Source organism: Ornithorhynchus anatinus, chromosome 8, assembly GCF_004115215.2.
Source record: "Ornithorhynchus anatinus isolate Pmale09 chromosome 8, mOrnAna1.pri.v4, whole genome shotgun sequence".
In the NCBI taxonomy this organism is placed as follows: Eukaryota; Metazoa; Chordata; class Mammalia; order Monotremata; family Ornithorhynchidae; genus Ornithorhynchus; species Ornithorhynchus anatinus.
Window position 1 is genome coordinate 29912661 of NC_041735.1, and position 23760 is coordinate 29936420.

Genomic DNA, 23760 nt, shown 5'->3' on the forward strand with positions numbered 1-23760 from the left:
TTAGACCTTCTGACTCCCACGACTGCATGCCACCCACTGACCTAATAAATGAAGCAGCATGGCTCAGTGGAAAGAGCCCGGGCTTGGGAGTCAGAGGTCATGGGTTCGCATCACAGCTCTGCCACTCGGCAGCTGTGTGACTGTGGGCAAGCTATTTCACTTCTCTGGGCCTCGGTTCCCTCATCTGGAAAATGGGGATTAACTGTGAGCCTCACGTGGGACAACCTGATGACCCTGTATCTTCCCCAGCGCTTAGAAAAGTGCTCTGCACATAGTAAACACTTAACAGATACCAACAACATTAAATAACTATTACTGTTAGGAAGGGGTCTGAGGAAGAGGATGATAGGTCCAATTTTCTCACAATCAGGGGATGCAGCAATAATAATGATAACAGCTGGGATTTTTAAATACTTACTATGAGTCAGGCCTGATATCAAGTCCTGGGATAAATGGATTTAATATAGACTGGGATATGGCATCGATGCCTGTCTACTTGTTGTGTTTTGTTGTCTCTCTCTCCCTTCTAGACTGTGAGCCCATTGTTGGGTAGGGATTGCCTCTATCTGTTGCCAAATTGTACTTTCCAAAGTGCTCTGCACACAGTAAGCACCCAACAAATATGCTTGAATGGATGAATGAATGATAGGTACCGTTTGATCGGCTGGGAAATAGGGCTCTTCTGTGCCAAAGGAGAGATTAGAACTGAGGGAAATGGAAATGACTTCTTGTTTCCAGAAGCTATTTTTGAATATGGCATAACTTCCCTAAATATTGTTTATTTTTTGTGATAACCAGGCCTGGATTAACTCCCTTGCAGGTACAGGGCTACTAGATTATGTAGGTTCCCTGAATACACATTTTTTTAAAAAAGATTTAAAACAAAATGATCACAACTCTGGCTAATAATGCTAATACTAAACTTGTCTTTTTATAATAATAATAATAATGATGGTATTTGTTAAGTGCTTACTTTGTGCCAAGCACTGTTCTAAGTGCTGAGGTAGATACAAGGTAATCAGGCTGTCCCACGTGGGGCTCACAATTTTAGAGAAGCAGTGTGGTTAAAGAAGCAGTGTGGCTCAGTGGAAAGAGCCCGGGTTTGGGAATCAGAGGTCATGGGTTCAAATCGTTGCTATGTCACTTGTCAGCTGTGTGACTGTGGGCAAGTCATTTCACTTCTCTGGGCCTCAGTTACCTCATCTGTAAAATGGGGATTAATTGTGAGCCTCATATGGGACAACCTGATTACCTTGTATCTACCCCAGAGCTTAGAACAGTGCTCTGCACATAGTAATCACTTAACATACCAACATTATCATTATTATTATTGTTATTATTATTAATAATCCCCATTTCACAGATGATGTAACTGAGACACAGAGCGGTTAAGTGACTTGCCCAAAGTCACACAGCTGATAACTGGCAGAGCTGGGATTAGAACCCAGGACCTCTGACTCCCAAGCCCATGCTCCTTCCACTAAGCCACGCTGCTTCTAGAACATGAAGAGCTTCTGGGCTTCATTTCTGTCTTAAATGTGTAAAATATAGTTTTAATTTTAAATAGTCAGCTTGTCTTTGATCAGCTTATATATATATATAATATGTAGACATATATATATACATATATATAATATATATACATATATTCATTCATTCATTCAATCGTATTTATTGAGCACTTGTATGTGTGTGTGTGTGTGTGTGTGTATGTATGTATATATATATACACACACATACATATATATACATAAATACAAACCAGAGTCCTACCTTGTGGGTAGGGATGATGTTTACCAACTCCATTGTATTGTACTTTCCCAAGTGCTTAGAACAATGGTCTGCAGAAAATAAACACTCACTAAATGCCACTGATTGACTGATTTTAAATATACCAAAAAATACAGATAGACACATATATAGTAACGTATGGAATGTTTGAGGCCTCCTATCCTGAGCCCTAGCCCCTGAGCTGCAGATCCTGAAGCCTCTTTGGAAATCTGGGCCCGGTTCCCAGTGGAAACCCGGCTGCTCCGGGAGCATTCCTTCTGTGTCCACTGCAATGTGCAATCGAAAACCAATAACGTGACGGGAAGAGTGCAGCTTCATAAATCCTATTCCGCACTCACCGCCCCAAGTTTCATCAACTTGGAAATGCAGCTGCTGAGGAAAAATCCAATATCCCAGGAGGTGGGGCTTGCTAATAAAATCACTCCTGCTTAAACCCGAAATACCATGCATATAAAGGATAGAGTTGAGAAAAAGAGCTAATGGATCCTCTAATTGTTTTGCCAGAAATAGACTTCCCCCGCCTAGTAACGAGATCGGAAGGTTAAATTTTAAATAAAATTATAATCTTAATTATTGATGACGATGACTGAGTCCCCCTCTAAGAGTGATGAACACAACTTTAGGAGAACTGGGTGTGTAGAGGGGAGAAGGAGAGAGTAAGAGACAGAGAGAGAGGGCTATCTGGATTAGGCACTGATGACACAATTAGTGAATTAGTTGGTGAAAGAACACATTCGTAAACATCGCTCCACAGATGAGCGGAAGGGATGGGGGAAGAGCAGAGGGAGAAGGGGGCAAAGGGAGGGGAGGAGGAGGAGAGGGAAAAGGAGGGCTCAGTCTGGGAAGGCCTCCTGGAGGAGGGCCAGGACCGGGCAGACGTGGACACTGGAGCTGCAGTTGTGAATGTTGGGCACACCTTTTCCCCCAAAACTGTCCTTTAGGGTGCTGCTCTGCCTTGCTCTATTTGATACTGACAAGTTCCTGTCTGTGTTGACAAATCTGCCCTTTGGCTCACCTGATCCTCCAAGTCTCTGCTCAAAGAAAGCCTGCCTCCTGAAAGTCATAAGGGAGGCTGGTCTGTACTCAACAGTGCCTCATTGTGTCTTTAAAGAACGTGTTCGATCCTCTTTCCTTGCACATATTCCGCTGCTTCTGCTTCATGCTGCTTCTCCTTAATGTCTGTTTTCCCATCTAGACTGTAAGCTCATTAGTGGCAGGGAACATATATTCATTCATTCAATAGTATTTATTGAGCGCTTACTATGTGCAGAGCACTTTACTAAGCGCTTGGAATGTACAATTCAGCAACAGATAGAGACAATCCCTGCCCAATGACGGGCTCCCTGTCTAATGAAGCATTATGGCTCAGTGGAAAAAGCCTGGGCTTGGGAGTCAGAGGTTATGGGTTTGAATCTCGGTCTGCCACTTGTCAGCTGTGTGACTGTGGGTAAGTCACTTCACTTCACTGTGCTTCAATTACCTCATCTGTAAAATGGGGATGAAGACTGTGAGCCTCACGTGGGACAACCTGATTACCTTGTATCTAACCCAGTGCTTAGAACAATGCTCTGCACATAGTAAGCGCTTAACAAATACCAATATTATTATTATTATTAATCGCTGCTAATTCTGTTGTACTTTACTCGCCCAAGCACTTAGTACAGAGCTCTGCGCATAGTAAGCGTTCAATAAATATGACCGATTGATTAATTTACCATGGGTGAGTCACTTAACATGACTCAACTCCACCTAAGTGACTCAACGTCTCTGTGCCTTAGTTGTCTCATCCTTAAAATGGAGATTAAATCCTTCTCCCTCCAATTTAAGGCCGTGGGTCTCATGTGGGACAGGGACTGTGTGTCCCAGCCTGCTTATCTTGTATCTGCCCCAGCATTCAGTACAATTCATGGCACGTAGTAAGCATTTAACAAGTACCACACGGGAAAAAAACAACCAACCAAAACAGCACCAGTTACTGCAAACAATAAAAATGACAGCTTTTGTGTGGGGACAATATGGTCAGGCTGATGATACTGGAATGGCCTTTCCAGTCACACACTCACTAGAGGTGACTTTCACCCTCTGTGAAAGGACGAATGTATCTTGCCAATCCCAAGCCTCTTAAAGATGCGGGAGTTTCCCAGAATTTTTTTTTTAACGCCATGGATTTTTGCCAAAGGCAGAATGGAAAGTGCATTATTAAACACTCTTTGTCCTAGCAATACTATCGAGAGCAATAATTTCACATGTTTCTCGAAAAATTCATAGAGGAAGACAGATTTCCTTTTCTTCTCCTTTCCAGGTGAACCAAATTCTATTTTTGAAATGCTTTCTGAAAAATGCCAAGAACAGTTTTCCATTAAGTGAAAAAAAGAACACAAAACCCCTTTTGATGTTCAGCTGAGTAGGCATTAACCACAACAGTTGAAATGTAATACTATGAGAAAGTACGATGTCATCTGACTACGGCTCAAATAAATCAGAGGGCACTCTCCTCATCATCCCAGTGTTCTGCATCTTTTCCAAGGTGGAATATGGTCTCAACGCACCTGGAACCTTTATTCATTCATTCATTCATTCATTCATTCATTCACTCAATCATATTTATTGAGCACTTATTTTGTGCAGAACACTGTACTAAGACCCTGGGAGAGTACGATACAAAAATAAACAGCTGCATCCCCTGCCCACAATGAACTTACAATCTAGAGGGGGATAACAGTGCAAAAGGGAAAGCTAAACAGAACAAATAACCCAAAGAAAGGCACAGGGAGAGATTTTCATGAACTGGGGGGAAGATACACCAGGAGAAATCATATCAAAGTTGGTAACGTCAAATTTAACATTGTAAATGTTCAGCTTGGAGAAACGTTTTCCAGGACATCTCTTTACCTAAAGAAAGAAATTGAGCAAAATGTATTCTGTGCCTTCTTTTTCCTTTAAAACCTGAAGAGGACTATGTGATGGACCGTCAGGATCAACCTCACTGCTTCAGAGCTGTTATGTAAGCAAGGAAGGGATCTAGGCCTCGATGCACCCAGAATGAAACCTGCTGGCATCTACACCCCCAGTGATCGGACCAAGTGCTTGCAAGTCACTTGACTTCTCTGTGCCTCAGTTACCTCATCTGTAAAATGGGGATTAACTGTGAGCCTCCTGTGGGACAACCTGATTACCCTGTATCTATCCGGTGCTTAGAACAGTGTTCTGCACATAGTAAGTGCTTAACAAATACCAACATTATTATTATTATTATTATTCAAACAGCCAACCTTTTCTCCATGGACCTCTACTCCCAACTGGCAAGTGTCCTCTTCGTGGGAAGCAGGAGGGAGTTCGGGATTTTGACTACTCTCTATTCTGTAGCTGCCCCACTGTCTCAATGTACTGCACCCTCTCCAGCCTGCCTGGGGGGTTCGACGGCAATGAGCTAGAATCCCCAAGTCAGTAGTGAAACATTCAGAATTTTGAGTCTGAGGAATTCAAAGTGCAGAGCTGCCGGCCTTAAGAATCAGCATTTTCCTACCCCAAAACACCTGAGATACCAGAAGTTCCTCTGAAAAACTCAGCTTTCCTTTTCTTGACTACCCATGGTGAGCTTTGCAATTAATTATGTTCCATTATTACGGATCATCAATTAGCCCAAAAGGTTGCAGAGATGGTGAGTGTGCTGAAGAAGGCAGAATTTAATGAGAATTTGAGACTGGTAGGGCAGTAAATTTCTTTCTTGTTAATAATTAAAGTAGATAACTTATGTTTTTATTTATAGCTTCCAGAAATATCCGGCTCATTTCTGTGCAGTGCACTGTCAGCTAATCATCTGCTTGTCAGGATCTGACTTTAGCCATTGTGTTTTATTATGGGTAGGTACACCCTGCTTTTCCTTTCCTGAGCCTTTCCACCTCCCGCCCATCTGTACTAAAATTAAATCCTCTAATGTCTCAGGCTCTGTCCTCTGTCTCCTGTTCCTGGTGTCATCTTTACGTTCCCCGATCTCCTGGCCCCTCGAGCGATGATGCAAAGTCGAGAGAGATGAGAGGACACTCCTTCCCCCCACCCTCCCTTTACCTGTTTCAATTTCCCAGACGTAAACGGAATCATCCTCGCATCCGACGATTAAGAAGTTTTCCTCGGGGTGCCATTTGATGATCCTCACAGGAAAGAGATGTTTCCGAGCACGCAGAAGGCATGACTTTTCCTCCAGGTGGAGAAGGGCGACCGAATGGTCACCGCACACACAGCAGACGATCCCATGCTCCTTCAGCTGCAAAATCAATGCCAGGCAGAGGTTAGCCACTCACTCTGGACCATCGGCTGGTGGCTAATTTTAAGCCGAGTCCATGAGTGAAGGTGTTTTTTTCCAACGGGAGATCAAGTGGTCAGTCTCCGAGGAGGCCAGAATTGCTGGGTTTCTGCTCCTGGTTGGTATTTTCACTTTGTCCTTCTTCACCAATTCACAAGGAAAGTCTTTCCTGAAGAGCTCAAGGTCCTAGAGAAAGCCTACAGACCCCTAGTATCACTTAAACCCTACAAACTTCAGAAGGAGCAGGGAAATCAAGAAGCAAGTCCGAGTGTCCCAAGTGAAGCAAGGGGTGGACAATTATTATTACTGTTTTTATTATACAATTGTATTATCAATAATAATAGTGGTATTTATTAAGCACTTACTATGCGTACAAAGCACTGGGGTAGATATGAATTAATCAAGTCAGATACAGTCCCTGTCCCACATGGGGCTCACAGTTAAAGTAGGAGGGAAAACAGTCACTCCCCATTTTACAGATGATGAAACCAAGACCCAGAGAAGTTAACTGTCTTGCCTGCGCTCAAAGTTACCTAGCAGGCAAGTGGCAGAAGCCGGATTAGGAGCCGGGTCCTCTGATTTCCGGGCCTGAGAACCTTCCACTGGACCACACTGCTTCTCAAAACCCCTGGGAAGCCCCCACAGCCAAGAGGGATAAACCTGGCCGAGCCTAAGCCATTACTGAAGATAGACCAAGCTGCAGCTAGTGCTGAATTAGGTGTGTGCCAGTCAATACATTCAACTATTCTGGGAACTGTCGATTAGTCGGGGATTTGTGAGGCGGGGGACGGTGTCCTGCCTCCTGCTGCTGGCCTTTTACCTGTCTCACCTCTCATGTGCTCCTCTGCCAGTGCTGACTAAGAAAGCGAAAAGGAGTTGGTGGTTCGGCAAGAAGATGCAGTCAGGGGAGCACGTTGGGATACTCGGCTAAAATTGGATAACCCAGGTGGGTTCTAAACCCTCAAATGGTCCGGACGAGTCTCTGCCCTGCAACTCGAGGGAAACTGGACTCCACTGCACTGGGCAGAAGCAGGTTTGCACCAGAGAAGCAGCGTGGCTCAGTGGAAAGAGCACAGGCTTGGGTGTCAGAGGTCAGGGGTTCAAATCCCGGCTCAGCCACTTGTTAGCTGTATGACTTTGGGCAAGTCGCTTCACTTTTCTGGACCTCGGCTACCTCATCTATAAAATGGGGATTAAGACTGTGAGCCCCACATGGGACAACCTGATCACCTTCTATCCTCTCCAGCACTTAGAAGAGTGTTTTGCACGTAGTAAGCGCTTAACAAATGCCATTATTATTATTTATTATTACTACTCGGGCGCAGGGTTCTTGAAGAACCTCATGTTATGGAAACACCAAGTGATTGTAACCCTGACTCAGTGGAAATTAATGAGCGAAGGCAGAGGTGGTTCAATGATATCCCCATGACTGACAATGTCGATACAAATCCCTATATTTCTGTCACGGCCTCTCCACCAAAATGCTTAATGCTCTACCTCGGGCCGATCACTGTTATTTTACTGTATTGATTACCATCAAGTTTTTAAAACACCGAGAAATAAAAGTCCTGAGCCATGTGGACTTCGATAGGCATCACACTCCTGGGCACAACTGTTCCTTTCCATCCTAAAACTACTTGGGCCACTGGGGATCGTGCTGTACCAGAGCAGACTGGTGCTGTGGGGAAAATATTCCCTCAAACTTCCATTGCTAAAGCTACATAATGAAAGCAGGCGTCCTAGGCCGAAACCAAGTGAATTTCCAAGCAGGGCGGCTGTGAGAAATCTTTTCTCATGACAACTTCCCAATCAAATAAGCCTAAAGGAATAACTGAGTCAAAGAGAAGACAGTAGCATTCAAGAGAAATTGGTTCTCAGGCAGAACACGGCTGACATGATCCAGGTCTACCACTTACCCTGTAGTTTTCTGGTGACATTAGAAGGTTGGTTATGGGACCAGCTTGCAGAGCAAACTTATGCAAAATCTCTTCCGTAAAAATGTCCCACCAGACAACGCAGGAATCCTGGTCCCCCGACACCAACCAGCTCTGGTCAAACTTGGACGATTGGCCATGGGGATAAAGCAATGAAGTGACGCCTCTGTTGTGGCCAAGGAGAACTTTGTGGGGCAGCAGCTCTAAAAAAACACAAACAAAGATTTGGCCATCGCTGCTACGACAGAAACCCGGCCATCTTTAATATCTTTTTCCATAAAATGCAGCTTTGACCTATTGGAGGGATTTCTCCTGAGGCTGACAGTTCAAATTATGCAACGGACTCCTTGAGCAGCTTCTAAAAGGGCTTTAGAATACAGGCCTGACCAGCAATTGGGAACACATTTCCCTTAGGTCTTCGAATTGCTGCCTGACCCTTTCCAGTGTGGAGAGTTCCTGCCTCTCTGAAGACTGAGAGACAGATTTCTTATTCCCTTGACCAGTGGCTACTGCCCTTAAGTTAATTACCAGAGGTTCCCGGGCCAAAGGTCCACAAAAATAAATTATCGACTGCCAATTGCCCTCAAGTTCCCTTAGACCAGCCTTTCTAATAAGAACAGAGAATTTACAAACCCCGTAAATGATCCTACCACCTAATTTATCCCTGGAAGAGCGCCTGTGGGCAAAGCAATATAGTAAAATCCCAGTATTTATCTCTTCTTCAGGCTACTGAAATACTCTGGTCACTGAATACACCACTACTCATGTTGTATATCTACACTGCGTGGAGCTTCAGATAAACAGTTCATACACTTCTTTGCTCTAATGCTCAGCTCCTCGCTGTACCTTGTTCTCATCTCTTCCTCCACTCCCCCATCCTGATCACATTTCTGCCCATTTTCAAATCCTTCAAGCTTACCTCCTCCTGGAGACATTTCCAGGATATATTCATCTTTCTCCTGGTTTTGTCCACCCAACTACCAACTCAGTACTTTGCCCAAAGTACTAGTATGGAAGCACTCCCTCACTCACCGAAATACTTTCCTTCATGTTGTGCTCTGCAAATTTATTAGTGTCTATCTCCCCCACTGTATTTGAAGCTCCTAGAGGGTAGGGATTAATCAATCCATCATTAAGTGGTTAATTAGCACACACACTGTACTGGGGAGAGTATAATACCAGTTGGCAAATACAATCTTAGCCTTCAAGGAGCTTAGAGCATAATGGGGGAGACAGAGATAAAGGTAAATTATAGATATGAGGATATGTACATAAGTGCTGTGGAGGTGTGGTCGGGGGGTAATTAAGTGCTTGGGGTTGAGACTAATAATAATAATAATAATGGTATCTATTAAGTGCTTACTATGTGCCAAGCACTGTTCTAAGCGCTGGGGTAGATAAAAGGCAATCAGATTGTCCCACATGGGGCTCACAGTCTTAATCCTCATTTTACAGTTGAGGGAATTGAGGCCCAGAGAAATTAAGTGGCTTGCCCAAAGCCACACAGCAGAAAAGTGGCGGAGCTGGGATTAGAACCCATGTCCTCTGACTACCGAGCCTGTGCTCTTTCCACTTAGTCACGCTGCTTATCCGTATGGGAGAGACTGAAAGGAGGTAAAAGAGGGTAGGGGGAATGAGAGTTTAGTCCTGGAGGAGATGTGAGTTCAGTTGGGCTTTGAAGATGGGGAGAGTGCTAATCTGCCAGATATGGAGGAGGAAAGAGTTTGAGGCAGGAACTCAATCAGTCGATCCCTACTATTTATGGAGGGCTTACTCTTAATAGTGCAAGACACTGTACTAAACAGTTGGAAGAGTGCAAAAGAATGAATTGACACTATCTCTGCCCTCAGGGAGTTTATAATATATATATATACGTGGCTCAGTGGAAGGAGCATGGGCTTTGGAGTCAGGGCTCATGAGTTCGAATCCCAGATCTGCCACTTGTCGGCTGTGTGACTGTAGGCAAGTCACTTAACTTCTCTGGGCCTCAATTCCCTCATCTGTAAAATGGGGATTAAGACTGTGAGCCCCACGTGGGACAACCTGATTCCCCTGTGTCTACCCCAGCGCTTAGAACAGTGCTCGGCACATAGTAAGCGCTTAACAAATATCAACATTATATATATAGATTTATTTTCTAGCGAGGGACACGAGAATATATTATAACCGTAATTTACAAATTATAAACCATAGAATGTAAATAAATGTACCTAAGTCCAACAAAAAGGTATACCAATATACCAATTTACCATATATATATATATAGATTTATATTCTAGCGACGGACACGAGAATACATTATAACCGTAATTTACAAATTATAAACCATAGAATGTAAATAAATGTACCTAAGTTCAACAAAAAGGTATACCAATATACCAGTATACCCAAGTGCTTAGGTGAAATGGAAGTGATCAAGTGGCAACTGGTAGGGAATATAGGATGGGGAGATGAGAGATCTATTAGGAAATCTTTCCCGTAGGAGCTGTGATTTCCAAAGGGCCACGAAGATGAGAAGAGAGTGGTGTGTTGGATGTGAGCGTTCTAAGCAGGAAAGGGGCCGTGAGAAAGTGTTGGGTGATGAGAGAGATGAGAATGAGGCACGGAGAATAGGTTGGCATGAGAAGAATGAAGCAGTAGGAGGGGAATGAGGATAAGTAGTGGGGGGTGGAGCGAACTGAGTGAATGCCTTAAAGACACTGGTTAGAAGTTCTAGCTTGATGCAGTGAGGAATAGGGGCTCTTTAGGTAGAAGAGACAAGCAAAGTGCAATGTTTCAGTAAAATAATCCGGGCAGCGGAGTAAAGCATGGACTGGAAAGGAGAGAGACTGGAGGCAAGAGAAATCAGTGAGGAGGTTCATGTCAATCAATCAGTTTATCAATCATATTTATTGATAGCTTATTGTGTGCTTGGCAATTGGGGAGTACTATACAACAATACAACTGACACATTCCCTGCCTTCAACAAGCTTACAGTCTAGGGGACGAGCTTCATCTAATTATTGTACTCTCCTAAGCGTACTGTGTTTTGCACCTGATAAGTGCTCAAAAAGTAGTATTGACTGGTGAATGACAGCCTGACCAGCTCTGATCCAATTATCTCACCCCTACCCCTGGGTTGAGCACAGAGTTTGCCACCGGGGCATTTATTAAACCCGAAGCCACGTCCCAGGGAAGCATTTTCAAATCAACTCATAAACTGAATAGGGCCCAGTAAAATCTCCCTCAGTTACCTCTTAGCTGGGAAACACCTTCCAAAAGCCTGGCTCTTGCGGCATCCAAAGCCAGAGTAATGAAGATTCTGCCGTCTTCGCACCCACAGATGAGTCTGTTGAGATGGGGAACGTACACAGAGGACGTGACAACAGCTCTTCCTCTCCCACCTCTGGGGACATAGAGGTGGTCAATGATACTCTGGGAGATGGTGTGGTCTGTGTCGAAGTTGTCTTGCAGGGCCCATGTGGTAGTTACTGGGATCTCTGCAAAACAGGGGATCCGATCATTCACCAAAGAGGGAGACAGTCGAAGAGCTGGGGACCAAGGTTCCTTTTCAATAGTATTTATTGAGTGCTTACTATGTGAAGAGCACTGTACTAAGCGCTTGGAATGTACAATTCGGCAACAGAATTTTCAGAATTTTCCTCTATCTGAGGTTTGGTTGGTCAAGGGGGAGGGTAAGAGGGTAAAGTTATCAGGGACAGGGAATGTGTCCTGTGCGTCTCGTTGCTTTTTCCCTACTACTTTGTACAGGACTTTGTCTTCAGTGAGAGCTCATTAAACTCCATTGCCGCTAATAATAACTGTGGTATTTGTTAAGCGCTTACTGTTCTAAGTGCTGGGGTAGATACAGGGTCATCAGGTTGTCCCACGTGGGGCTACAGTCTTCATCCCCCTTTTATAGATGAGGTAAGTGAGGTCTAGAGAAGTGAAGTGATTTGCCCAAAGTCACACAGCTGACAAGCGGCGGAGGCGGGATTAGAACCCATGACCTCTGACTCCCAAGCCCGCAATCTTGCCATTAAGCCACGCTACTTCTCTGCCAAGAAAAAAGTATTTGTTAAGCGCTTACTATGTGCCAAGCACTGTTCTAAGCGCTGGGGTAGATACAAGGTGATCAGGTTGTCCCACGTGGGGCTTACAGTTTTAATACCCATTTTATGGATGAGGTAACTGAGGCACAGAGAATTAAGGGACTTGCCCCAGGTCACACAGCTGACAAGGGGCAGAGGCGGGACAGGGACTGTGTCTAAAGTGATCAATCAATAGATCGTATTAATTGAGCACTTACTCTTTGCAGAGCGCTGTAATAAGTGCTTTAGAGAGTACAGCTCCCACCTATGTATTCCCTCCCACGACTCTGCACACAGTAAGCACATAATAAATACTCTTTCATCTATCAGTCAATCGATTATTGAGCACTGGGGAGAGTACAACACAATTAACAGACATGTTCCTTGCCCATAACGACTTTAATGTCCAGAGGGAGAGACAGGCATTAATATAAATACATAATTTATAATCTGTAACTTCCATATGTCTATATTCTAGTGTTAACATGTCTACTACTGTGTTCTTCAGATCTATTTTTCCTACCAGGAGTCAGAAGACCTGGTTTCCCACCCTGGCTCTGCCAAGTGTCCACTTGGATAAGTCAATTAAATTCTCTGCCACGCTGTTTCTTCATCTGTAAATTGGGATTCAATACCTGTGCTCCTTCCCCGTTAGACAGCAAGCTTCACATGGGGCAGTTATCTCACTTGATTATCTTGTATCTACCCCAGTACTTCTGTGCAGCGCTTGGCACCGATGAAGCATACATCAAATACCAAAATTATTATTGCCTGGGCAGGTGAGAACTTGCATCTCCTGGCAAGGGGCCCTACCTGACTCCTTCTTGGGCTCTAGCAGGGAGCAAGTGTTTCTTGAATTGGAATTCTCATTCAAATCTGTATTAGTACATCTTTGTTTTCTCTAGCCCCTGAAGAGGCTCCTATAATCCTCAGCCAGGCTGACCTAGGGAAAGACTATCCCCTCCTTCTCCGTCGTCACCCGCTCTCCCTCTGGGTCACCTAGCCAGGAAGCTGCCTCACCTTTGGGGGAGCCATCGAACTTGGACACTGGGACATCGGGGATGTGCCACAGAGTAATTCTTCCAGATGCTTCTCCCGAGAAGAGAACCTTATAAAAGGGCTCCTTCCTCTCGTTCAAGTAGCCCATCACAAAGGGATAGCTCTGAAACAGAAAGAGGACAATTGGAGGGCCAGTTGCTCCCCCAGTAGGGGCCAGGAATGGGGAGGGGGAAGGTAACTGGGGAATCCAGAGAGGGAAAATTCCTTGCAAAGATGGGCAATCCCCCCATATACTCACATAAATACACATACACACACCCCACCCCACCCCCAGACCACTCAGACCCATTCTTATTAGAACATTTGGACTGTGTTCTGGCAGGACCCCTCATTATAGAAATCTCCTACTGTAGTATTTATTTCCATGTATCCGATACAAAAACACACATGCACACACCCGCTCTTTCTTCTGACAATGCATCGTACTCTGCAAACAGGAAGCACTCAATAAATACGATCAAGTGAATCTGAGCGGGCCCACATTGCTAGATGAGCATTCCCTTCTAGCCTGGCAAGATTCTAGCTAAAACACACATTCTGGCAGGACCGACTCATCGTCCTTGAATTAAAAATCTAGACCTCCAGTCGTGGGAGGACTGGGCAAGGTAACAATTTTCCCAGCACAGGCAAGGTAGCATTAGGCAATAAATGGAAGGTCCAGTAAACTGCAGCCCGAAAAGCTGCCTGGTTCCTCCAAACATCTATCCAACCATCCAAGAGTTCTCATTCATTCATTCACTCAATCGTATTTATTGAGCGCTTACTCTGTGCAGAGCCCTGTACTAAGCGCTTGGAAAGTACAATTTGTTGCCAATGGGCTCACAGTCTAGAAAGAGGAGACAGACAACAAAACAAAACAAGTAGACAGGCATCACTGCCAACAAAATAGATAAATAGAACCATAGATTAATGCACATCATTAATAAAATAGAGCAATAAATATGTATGAATATACAAAAGTGCTGTGGGAAGGGGGTAGAGCAGAGGGCAGGAGTTGGGGCAATGGGGGGGAGGAGGAGCAGAGGGAAAGGGAAGGCTCAGTCTGGGAAGGCCTCCTGGAGGAGGTGAGCGCTCAGTAGGGCTTTGAAGAGGGGAAGAGATTTAGTTTGGCAGATGTGAGGAAGGAGGGCATTCCAGGTCAGAGGTAGGACGTGGGCCAGGGGTCGAGGGTGGGACAGGCGGGAACAAGGCCCAGTGAGGAGGTTAGCGGCAGAGGAGCAGAGTGTGTGGGCTGGGCTGTAGTAGGAGAGAAGGAAGGTGAGGTAGGAGGGGGCAAGGTGATGGAGAGCTTCGAAGCCAATAGTGAGGAGTTTTTGCTTCATGCGAAGGTTGATAGGCAACCACTGGAGATTTTTGAGGAGGAGAGCGACATGCTCAGAGCGTTTCTGCAGAAAGATAATCCGGGCTTATCTCTAGACTGCAAGCTTGTTGTGGGCAGGAAATGTATCTGTTTATTATGATACTGTACTCTCCCAAGCACAGCTTTGCTCACAGTAAGCACTCAATAAATACAACTGAATGAACGAATGAATCCATGGGACAGCTGTCGGGTGACTTCCCTTCATAGGGTCAGAGGTTTCCTCCTTCCCAACTGAATCAAGGTTCCTCACAATAGGTGAGAGGGTCAGCAACAATTCCACCAACCTCAGTCACCTTGTGAAGGAAGCCAATATCTACTATCAGTCTTTGTCACCCCTAGCAGGTCAATCAACAGTATTAATTAAGCATCCCCCAAGAGCAAAACACTGTACTAAATGCAAGGGAGAATACGCCAGAAGACGTATTTCATACGTCTCATATCATTGCATATCCTAACAGACCTACAATCTAATGGGAATGAATTACCCCGGCGATTTATCCCCACTCGCTAGTGGTTCCTTATTCCACGAATGACTCAGGCAGGCTGGATCAGAAATCTCAACAGGACTCAGAGACACTGAGTTCGCACACTGGGGAAGGAGAGTCTGAGAGGAAAGCTTTTCTTCTGGACTGAAACTACAAGGGTCCAAACTAAACCATCTGTGCCAGGCTCGGATTTGGAGGGAGCACGTCAGGCAGCCAAGGGCAGGTTTGAAACAAAATAATAATAATAATAATAATAATAGTAATGGCATTTGTTAAGCGCTTACTACGTGCAAAGCACTGTTCTAAGCGCTGGAGAGGATACAAAGTGATCAGGTTGTCCCACGTGGGGCTCACAGTCTTAATTCCCATTTTACAGATGAGGTAGCTGAGGCACAGAGAAGTGAAGTGACTTGCCCAGAGTCACCCAGCAAGAATAGAAGCCAGATTCTTCTGCCTCCCAGGCCCATGCTCTTTCCACTAGGCCATGCTGCGATGGAGCTAGGGGAAGGGTGAACATCCAACTGCTTTAGGGGTAGAGACCAATTTGTGAAGGAATGAGAAGGGAAGGGTTTGTCGGGGGAGGAAAGCCTTAGTTGAAGAAGGCTTCATGGAAGAGATAGATTTTAGTAGAGATAGATTTTGGTCTGCTCTAAGGGGGAAGGAAGTTTCAAGCCAAAGGGAGAACATGGACAAGGGGTCTGTGGTGAGCGAGACAAGATCAAAGTACAGTGGGGAGATTGGTGTTAGAGGAGTGAAGTGTGTGGTTAGATTGCAGGAGGAGATCAAGAGCCAATTGAGCACTTTAATGCTTTCTGTCTGACGGAGAGAGGGATGTGGGACCACTGGAGGTTTTTGAGGAGAGGGAAGATGTGGACGGTGGGGTTTTTTTTTAGAAAAATTAATGCTGCAGCAGATTGGAATATGGACTGGAGAGGGGAGAAGTGGGAGGCAGGGAGGTCAGCAAGGAGGCTGATGTAGTAGTCAAGATGGGATACAAGTGCTGGATCAGCATGGGTGAAGTTGTAGAGATTTTGTGAAGCTAGAATCAACAGGATTTGGTGACAGGCTGAATGTGTGGGTTGAAAAATAATAATAATAATAATGATGGTGTTTGTTAAGCACTTACTATTTACCCAGCACTGTTCTAAGCACTGGGGTAGATACAAGGTAATCAGGTTGTCCCATGTGGGGCTCAGAGTCTTCATCCCCATTCTACAGATGAGGTAAATGAAGCACAGAGAAGTGAAGTGACTTGCCCAAAGTCACTCAGCTGATAAATGGCAGAGCCGGGATTAGAACCCATGACTTGTGACTCCCAAGCTCGTGCTCTTTCCACTAAGCCAATGAAGAGGTGAGTTGAGTACTTGCCAAGGTTATGCACTCGTGAGTAAAGGTAGGATGACAGTGTTGTCTAGGGTCGTGCAAAAGTCAAGGAGAGGACAGGGTGCAAGGGGGAAATTGGGGAGTTTTGTTTTGAACATGTTAAGTTTGAAGTATTGGTGAGACAGCCAAGTAGAAACATCCTGAAGGCAGGAGGAAATGCAAGACTTCAGAGAAGCAGAAAGGTCAGGTCTGAAGATGTAGATATGGGAATCATCCACATAGAGATGGTATTTGAAGCCAGAGGAATGAAGGAGTTCTCCAAGGGAGTGGGTGTAGATGGAGAATAGAAGGGGCCCCAGAGCTGAGCCCTGAGGGACTGTCATAATTAGGCGTGGGAGTCAAAGGAGGGGCTATCAAAAGCCACTGAGAGGGAGTGTCCAGAGAGGGAGGAGGAGAAACAGAGGAAGGCAGTGTCAGTGAAGCCCAAGTTAGTGTTTCTGGGAGGAATGAAGGTAGTCGAGAGGTCAAGGAGGATCAGGATGGAGGAGAGGTCAATGGATTTAACCAGGAGGAGGCCGCTGGTAATCTTAGAGAGGGCAGTCTCTGTGGAGTGAATTGAGTGGAAGCCACACAACAGGGAGTCAAGGAGAGACTTGGAGGCAAGAAACTGGAGGCTGTGGGTGTAGAGAAGTCATCCAAGCCGTTTGGAGAGAAATGGTAGGCGGGAGATGGGCAATTAGTGGAGGGACCTGTGGGGTCAAGGGAGGGATTTTTTAGGTTAGAGGATACATGGAGTATATTTGAAAGCAATGGAGAAGGAGCCATTGGAAAGTGTGTGGTTGAAGATGGTAGGCAGGGAAGAAAGAACAGAGGAAACAAGAATTTTAATAAGGTAGGGGCGGAAGTGCAGGTGGAGAGGGTAGATTTTAAGAAGAGATGGGAGATTTCCTCTTGCTATATTGCTGGAAATGGTGGGGAGTTGAAGAGGAGGCAAGAGGAGGGAGGGACTAGATAAAAGCAGGGAGATTATGCCCAGTGATTTCAATTTTATCAATGAAGTGCATGGCAGAGGCACTGGGGGAAATTGATGGAGGGATGGTGGGACAGAAAGTTTGAGGAGGGAGTTAAAAGTCTGAAACAACTGGTGTGGGTAGTAAGTTTGGGAGTCAGTAAAGCTGGAGATGTATTGCAGCCTAGTGGATTACGAGTTTGCAATGGACAAGATCAGCCTTTCATGTAGATTTCCGCCACCAGCACTCTGCATCTCATTCATAGGAGTGGGAGAAAATACTGTGGAGATGAACCAGGGTGGCAGGTTAGTGGTACAAGACTGGTGGAGGAACAGGGGAGGAAGGGAGTTGAGTTCAGTGGAGAGGCCAGAGTTGAAAGGGGTGGATTGGTATGTTGAGGTGATAAGTTGAGTACGGAAACCAAATGGGACCTGATGACTTTGGAAAGTTAGAGGGGGTAACAAGATTCCCTCAGAGAGAGACTTCTGGAGTGGGGAATATGCTTGGGGAGAAGGCAAGAGAGGAGGGTATATGCAGAGAGAGCAATTTCAGAGTTGGCCATCTTTGCTCTACCCACTAGATTGCTGCCTCTCTGGGGGCTCTGGGGCAGTCCCCGGTGGGATGGGGGCAAGGGAAAGGTGGAGGGGGCATACCTGAAGACAAGAAAAACAAAGGAAGATCTTCCCTTCCTATTCTCAGTGGGCCCCAACTCCTCAGGAGGCCAGAAAAGAGCATTAAATGGCAAATCCTTAGCAGAACATGCCTCTCACTTCCACTGTTCTTTCCCAATGCATTGTACCCAATGGGCATTCCATGTAAATCATGAGTACTGCCTTATTAGCCACTTTTATGCTTCAAAAGAATCTGACTGGGTGAGTTCAAGTTAAGACCTGGGACCCAAACTTAAATTCTCCCTGCCAGCTGACCTGTGGCAATAGAGAGGTTTCAGCCCACAAACTGGATCCAACCCACCGTCCTCCTTTTCTGAAAAGGGGATGACATTTATTAAGCCAAGTGGCAAACACGAGCAGCAGCTGTCCATGACGCCAACTCCCTGATCAATAAAGAGCCCTGCCCAAGCGGCAGTGTCTTAAAACAGAAAAAAACAACTAAAAAACCTGAGCAGCCCCACCTACTGCCTTTGAGTTCTTCCATGTTGATTTGCAATCCAAATTCTAATGGTAAATACCCCCCCACATACACACACAACCCAAGGGGCCAAACTTGTTAAGTGCATATAATTCAAGCAATGCAGTGTAAACCCCAGCAAATGACCAAAGAACGGACTATCAAGCACATGGTCCAGCTGGGGCAGCTCATCCCTATCCCTTCGTCTTCAGAAGAAGAGTATCAGTCCCACCCTAGACCCCTAATTCTGACCAGAGAGCAGAGAAAGGGGACTGCGTCCTGCTGAGTTGAGATTTGCTCCAAAGTGACAATCCAAATGCCCCCTTTTCTAGTGGAATCTTTTAGACAGGTGGTCCCTGGCAGGGAGGATCCCAAACCCAACCCGTGTTGATTCGGGCCCAGTTTGCGGATGGACCTACTTTGCCCTCACCTCGCCCACCATACTGACAGCAAAGGCTCCTGCTGTCAGTTTTTGCCCATTACCTTGTTTCCTTTTACCGAAGTGGAGCAGAGCAAATGCGGAGAAAGAACTTCTTTGAACACTTGTCGGTCAGCTGGGAGGGGGCCTCTGCTGCGCGCACTGCATGGAGGTGGGGAGGAACAAGATCAAAGACTGACCGGTGGTCTTGTCTTATGCTGTCGAGTAGTATCTGACCCATAGTGACACCACGGCCACGTCTCTCCCGCTCTCCATCTGCAGTTGTGTTGGTAGGTGTATCCATTGAGTTTTCTCGGTAAAAATACGGAAGTGGTTTACCACTATCTCCTTCCACGAAGCAAACTTGAGTCTCGGCCTTCGAATCTCTCCAGTGCCACTGCTGCCCAGGGGGTGAGTTTTGATTTGTAGCAGATTGTCTTCCACTAGCTAGCCACTGCCCAAGCTAGCAATGGAATGGGTAGGCCTCTGCTTGACTCTCCCTCCTGTAGCCAAGACTGGTAGAGGCCTGGAAACTCTCCAGGGGCGACCCTGAGAGGGACTGGTGAGCAGAGGGGCGGTTTTTTGGCCGCAGTCATAGCCCAGCCACCAGGACCCTTCCCAGCTCCCGCTATAGAGTCCGTCTCCCCACTCTCCAGACTTTAAGCTCACTGTGGGCAAGGAATGTGTCTATTTATTGTTATACTGTGCTCTCCCAAGTGATTAGTACAGTGCTCTGCACACAGTAAGCATTTAATAAATACTATTGACTGACCGACCAACTGACTGGTAAGAACTGGTAACTAACCGCCTTTTGAAGACTCAGCAGCAGCTAAGCATGTTCCTCCACTCTTGCTTTTCCACACAAAAAGTGGGAAGGAAGCCCGCCCAGCCCTGGGATGAGCTCCCCATTCCCTCGGGGTCAGTGGGGTTTTTGCCAATCAGCTCTGTCGGGTGTGCCAGGCTCTAGAAATTCACGGACGGGTTTCCCAGCTGGGCTCACCTGTTCCGCAGCTGGTAGATGGCACCATGCCCGGCGTCTGTCCAGATAAGGACCCTGTGGGCCGTGAGCACTTCTCCGCCAGTTAAGGCCTGGCCCCTCAGACAGGCTTCGCTGCCCAGAAGAGAAAAGTCGCAGTAGTCATAGACCTGGGCGAAGAGGAGTGAACTTTAAATCCACTACAGTATGGGGAAGAGTGCCACATCCCCACTCCAAAAGTGGGATCGAACAGTCTGAGCTAATCCCCTCACCCTCCCCTCCAGATCACCCTGCTCTCCAATTGGAAACCGGGGCCTACCCTGAGAGCTGAGCTCTGACTCCTTCCCCACCCCTGGCCACAGGGTAGGAGATATGAGCCTTGAGACCCCTCTCCCTTCCGGACCTGCAGGTGGGGTCTTGGGGAAACAGCACTGTGGGCAAGAACAGGGCCATTTTCGGTTAGATTCTCAAGAGATGCACTGGCTCAGTTCGACAGAGGGAACCGACTGCAGTCTACCTCCCCCGACACCCTCACCTGAGAAGGAGATTCAAGGCCCTGTCTAAGACCAATGACCGTGCTCACGTTCTACCTTCCAGCAGCTGGAAAAGACAACCAGGAGGAGCCTCTCCGTGTAGGGACAGAATCGTATCGCCCGGCAGTTGAGGGAGTCCAGAAATTTAGATTCTTTTTCGTACACGTCCTGCTTTTCCTTTGGTAGGGAAGAGAGAGCACTTGAGAACCGGTCCAGGATGTCCTGGGCTACCCTGCTAGACTGTAAACTCCTTGAGGGCAGGACATGTGGATCTTGCCTCTCTTGGAATCTCCCAAGGGCTTATGACAGTGCTCTGGACTCAGTAGGCCAAGTCAAAGAATGCCGAATGACCGGCTGAGCATCTTACAACAGGGACAGCCCAGCAAACCCAATTTAGAAGCCACCAAACTCCTATGACATTGGGGTGAAGGGGACGGGACCAATGAGCTTTCAGAAGCAGAAACACCATCCATCTCCACCCACTCCTACATTCTTCCCCATGTGCCAGCCGAGTTCTCAGTTGTTTGGTTTTTTAATCCAACACCTGGTCTATAATTATATTTCCCTCAAGCCATTTACCTCATCTGGTCCTCACAACACCCCTTTGGGGTAGGGGGAGGAAGATATCAGTTTATGGATGAGGAGGGAGACTGAGGCCCAGAGAGGTTAAGTGACAGCAGGCCAGGAACAGAGCTGGGATTACAACCCGTGTCTCCAGACTCCCAGGCCCCTGCCCCTTTCACCAGGCAATGCTGCCTCACTGTGATATATTTCATGCCAACAGGCAGGGCATAGGCAGGATGGGAGTGATCTCGGACTGAAGGGTCCCTTGTGTTGTGAGTGGGAGTAAAACCCAGCTAGCTGAGAGTCCTCGGCTAGAGTGCAGTGTGATCTCCAGAAGCCACCTCCAGCAGGGTCTGGCTCTGGACAGTGTCCCAACAGGGTAGAAACACTGCAGATCACCCAGAAAAATCATCCACCGCTCTGCTCTCAGAGAACTACTGCTTCTTGGACTCGGGGAGACCAGCACCCCATAAGCTCCAGCGACACCCAGGTGGGAGGGAGACAGAGAGAAAGCCTTGGGCTTTATAGGTCCCGGATGTTTCTCGGCATCCCTTCCCAATCCCCAAGCTACTCTCTGGGTTCGCACCCTGACTACACACTCCCCACCCTGCCCTATTTCCATCTCACCAGTCCCAGAGGGGTGGTCAATGAGAGTCGCCCGGCCAGACTCCAGACCTACCCCTATCCCATCCCATCCCTCCTCTCTTCCAGTGCCTGCTCTAATCTCTGATCCATCTCTCTCCCCTGTTCTCTTCCAAACTTCTTCCCAGCATCTCTGCCTTTCTCTCTCAGATCTTGCTTCTTAATCAGCCCCTCCTCTGCTACCCAAAAGAACATGAAAGAGAGTTAACAAATGGATGCAAAAACAAATCACTATTCCCACGTGACATCCCCACCTCAGTCCTACACCAGGCAATATCACCCCCCTACTAACCTGGATGCTATTGATGGATGAAGACAGGTTCCACACTTTGAGGCTGCCAGTTACCGACACCACCAGAAGTGAGTCCTCTGTAAGAGGCCAGAGAGGAGGAGAAACTGAACTATAAGAGAGTCACAGCTAGGAACCTTTTAAGCTCTCAGGTCAGACTTAGTGGGAGCCCAGCATTTTCAGTTCGAGCATATTTACCTTTCTAAAATGAAAAATTTCAAAAGGAAGATGCTTTGGACAATGCTGTTCAAAGCAAATTTCAAGTTTCCCATTTGTAAATAGAGCCTTCCTAAAGCAGGAAATGGCTTGTAATGACATCTGCAGTGGCAGAATAATGCCTCCCTAGTGTGACTGTCTCATGGGTGATTTAAGGAGAGGTGGCCCTCTGCTTCAGCCTCATCATGAATATCCCAGAAGATGAACTCTCTGTAGGCAGAGAACCAGAGAGAAAGTCAGAGAGGAAAACAGTCGATCAAAGAGCAAAAAAGAGTCTGAAAGAAAAAAAAGTCACTCTATTCATAGGCATCATTTTTTTCTTTTTGGTATTCAGGTGCTTGAGATGCTATTTGAAGAATGATTATCTATTCCTCCTGTCCAGGGCAGACCTGTCCTCCATGTCTTCTGACATATACCTTGAATCCTTGTGGAGTGAACAACGCACATGCAGTTGATCCAGTCGGGAGACTGCGACGATACGAAAGTGTGAAGGACCTCCAGGGTCTTGGCATCAATGACCAGGATATCCTGATACTCCCCGCAGCATAGAAGCCAGCCATCTCCCGTCATCCGGAATGAGCAGTGGTAATACTGTCCGGGTGGAATGTGACAAGGGATTGTCAGCAGTCTCTATGCCCCAATTACCAACAGGTTGTGTTTGCAAAAATCACCCATTTTTATCTTCTTTATGAGGGTGACCTTAATAAGGACTGAAGAGCGAATGGAAGGTATTTTTCTGCCCAAAGACCAGAATTTATTCATAAATATGAGGCCAGACACATTATCATAATAATAATGGTATTTGTTAAGTGCTTACTATGTACCAAACACTGTTCTAAGTGCTGATGATCTTTGGAATGGAGAATCAGAGATTGTTGGAGCTGGAAGGGCTCTGTCACCTCATTCAGCTTTCTGCCTCCATCCTGGTGAATGACTGACCAGGCCAAGCTATCTGTTCTTTCCTTTAGGATCCCATAAGTGCTCGTTCCACGAATGAAAAACCAATAGTGACCTCAATTCATTCAGTTCTGCCGGAGCAGGTGGTTTCACTAAGTTATTTGGCTTTAACGTAAAGGCAGAATCAGGGAAAGTTCATCTGTCAATGCGGACCTGCATCGCTGTATCAGAAAAAAAGGTTGTGCACAATCATGATGCATCAGATATGGGATGAGTACCACAGTGCAAGCCTTCCTTCCCAGAGGAATATGTCAGAAGGATTCACCCGCATTAGCGGAGAACTAGTGGATTCCTTTCTTAAAAGAGATCTGTCCCCACCCCGTTAAGATGGTAAAGATGGTGGGGAAATCATAGCAGCGATCCCTTTGGTGATTAACCTTTGAAAGTTGGTTCTACCTATGACCGTGGACTGAATGATAGTGTAACAGAGTGTTCTACTCAGAATATTGTAGGCTGCTGAGAACAGTCCAGAGCTCGTGGATGTTGCCTTGAAAGTCCTCAGCTCCACAACCTGGCAGTTAATCAAGGGCATAGCATCATCACCATTCAAAGGGCAGGGACTCTCTCAGAGTCTGGAAATAATATCAGAAAGTCAGAGCATGTGGCATCCAGATACCTCTGTAGGCCAACCAAAGAGCCAGATACAATCGGTCTATCTGTTAAAACACCACCCCTGCTGACTCTCAGGGCCACAGGCTCGTT

General features: G+C 46.3%; 1 protein-coding gene and 1 non-coding gene across 2 annotated transcripts in view; both read right to left on the reverse strand.

Annotated features, from left to right (window-relative positions):
* The window catches only part of WDR72 (WD repeat domain 72), a 192077-nt gene that overhangs the window by 167180 nt on the left and 1137 nt on the right, over positions 1-23760 (reverse strand). Inside the window, exons 2-10 of the mRNA XM_029070137.2 lie at positions 22518-22692; positions 21889-21965; positions 20448-20567; positions 19882-20027; positions 18947-19043; positions 13119-13260; positions 11262-11507; positions 8011-8231; positions 5860-6055 (exon numbers count right to left, since the gene is read on the reverse strand). Coding sequence (XP_028925970.2) covers positions 5860-6055; positions 8011-8231; positions 11262-11507; positions 13119-13260; positions 18947-19043; positions 19882-20027; positions 20448-20567; positions 21889-21965; positions 22518-22692 — 1420 coding nt within the window. The remainder of the gene's footprint in view (positions 1-5859; positions 6056-8010; positions 8232-11261; positions 11508-13118; positions 13261-18946; positions 19044-19881; positions 20028-20447; positions 20568-21888; positions 21966-22517; positions 22693-23760) is intronic.
* Positions 19303-19440, reverse strand: LOC114814049. The gene has a single exon (XR_003761792.1). It is a non-coding gene; the product is annotated as a small nucleolar RNA SNORA7 (small nucleolar RNA).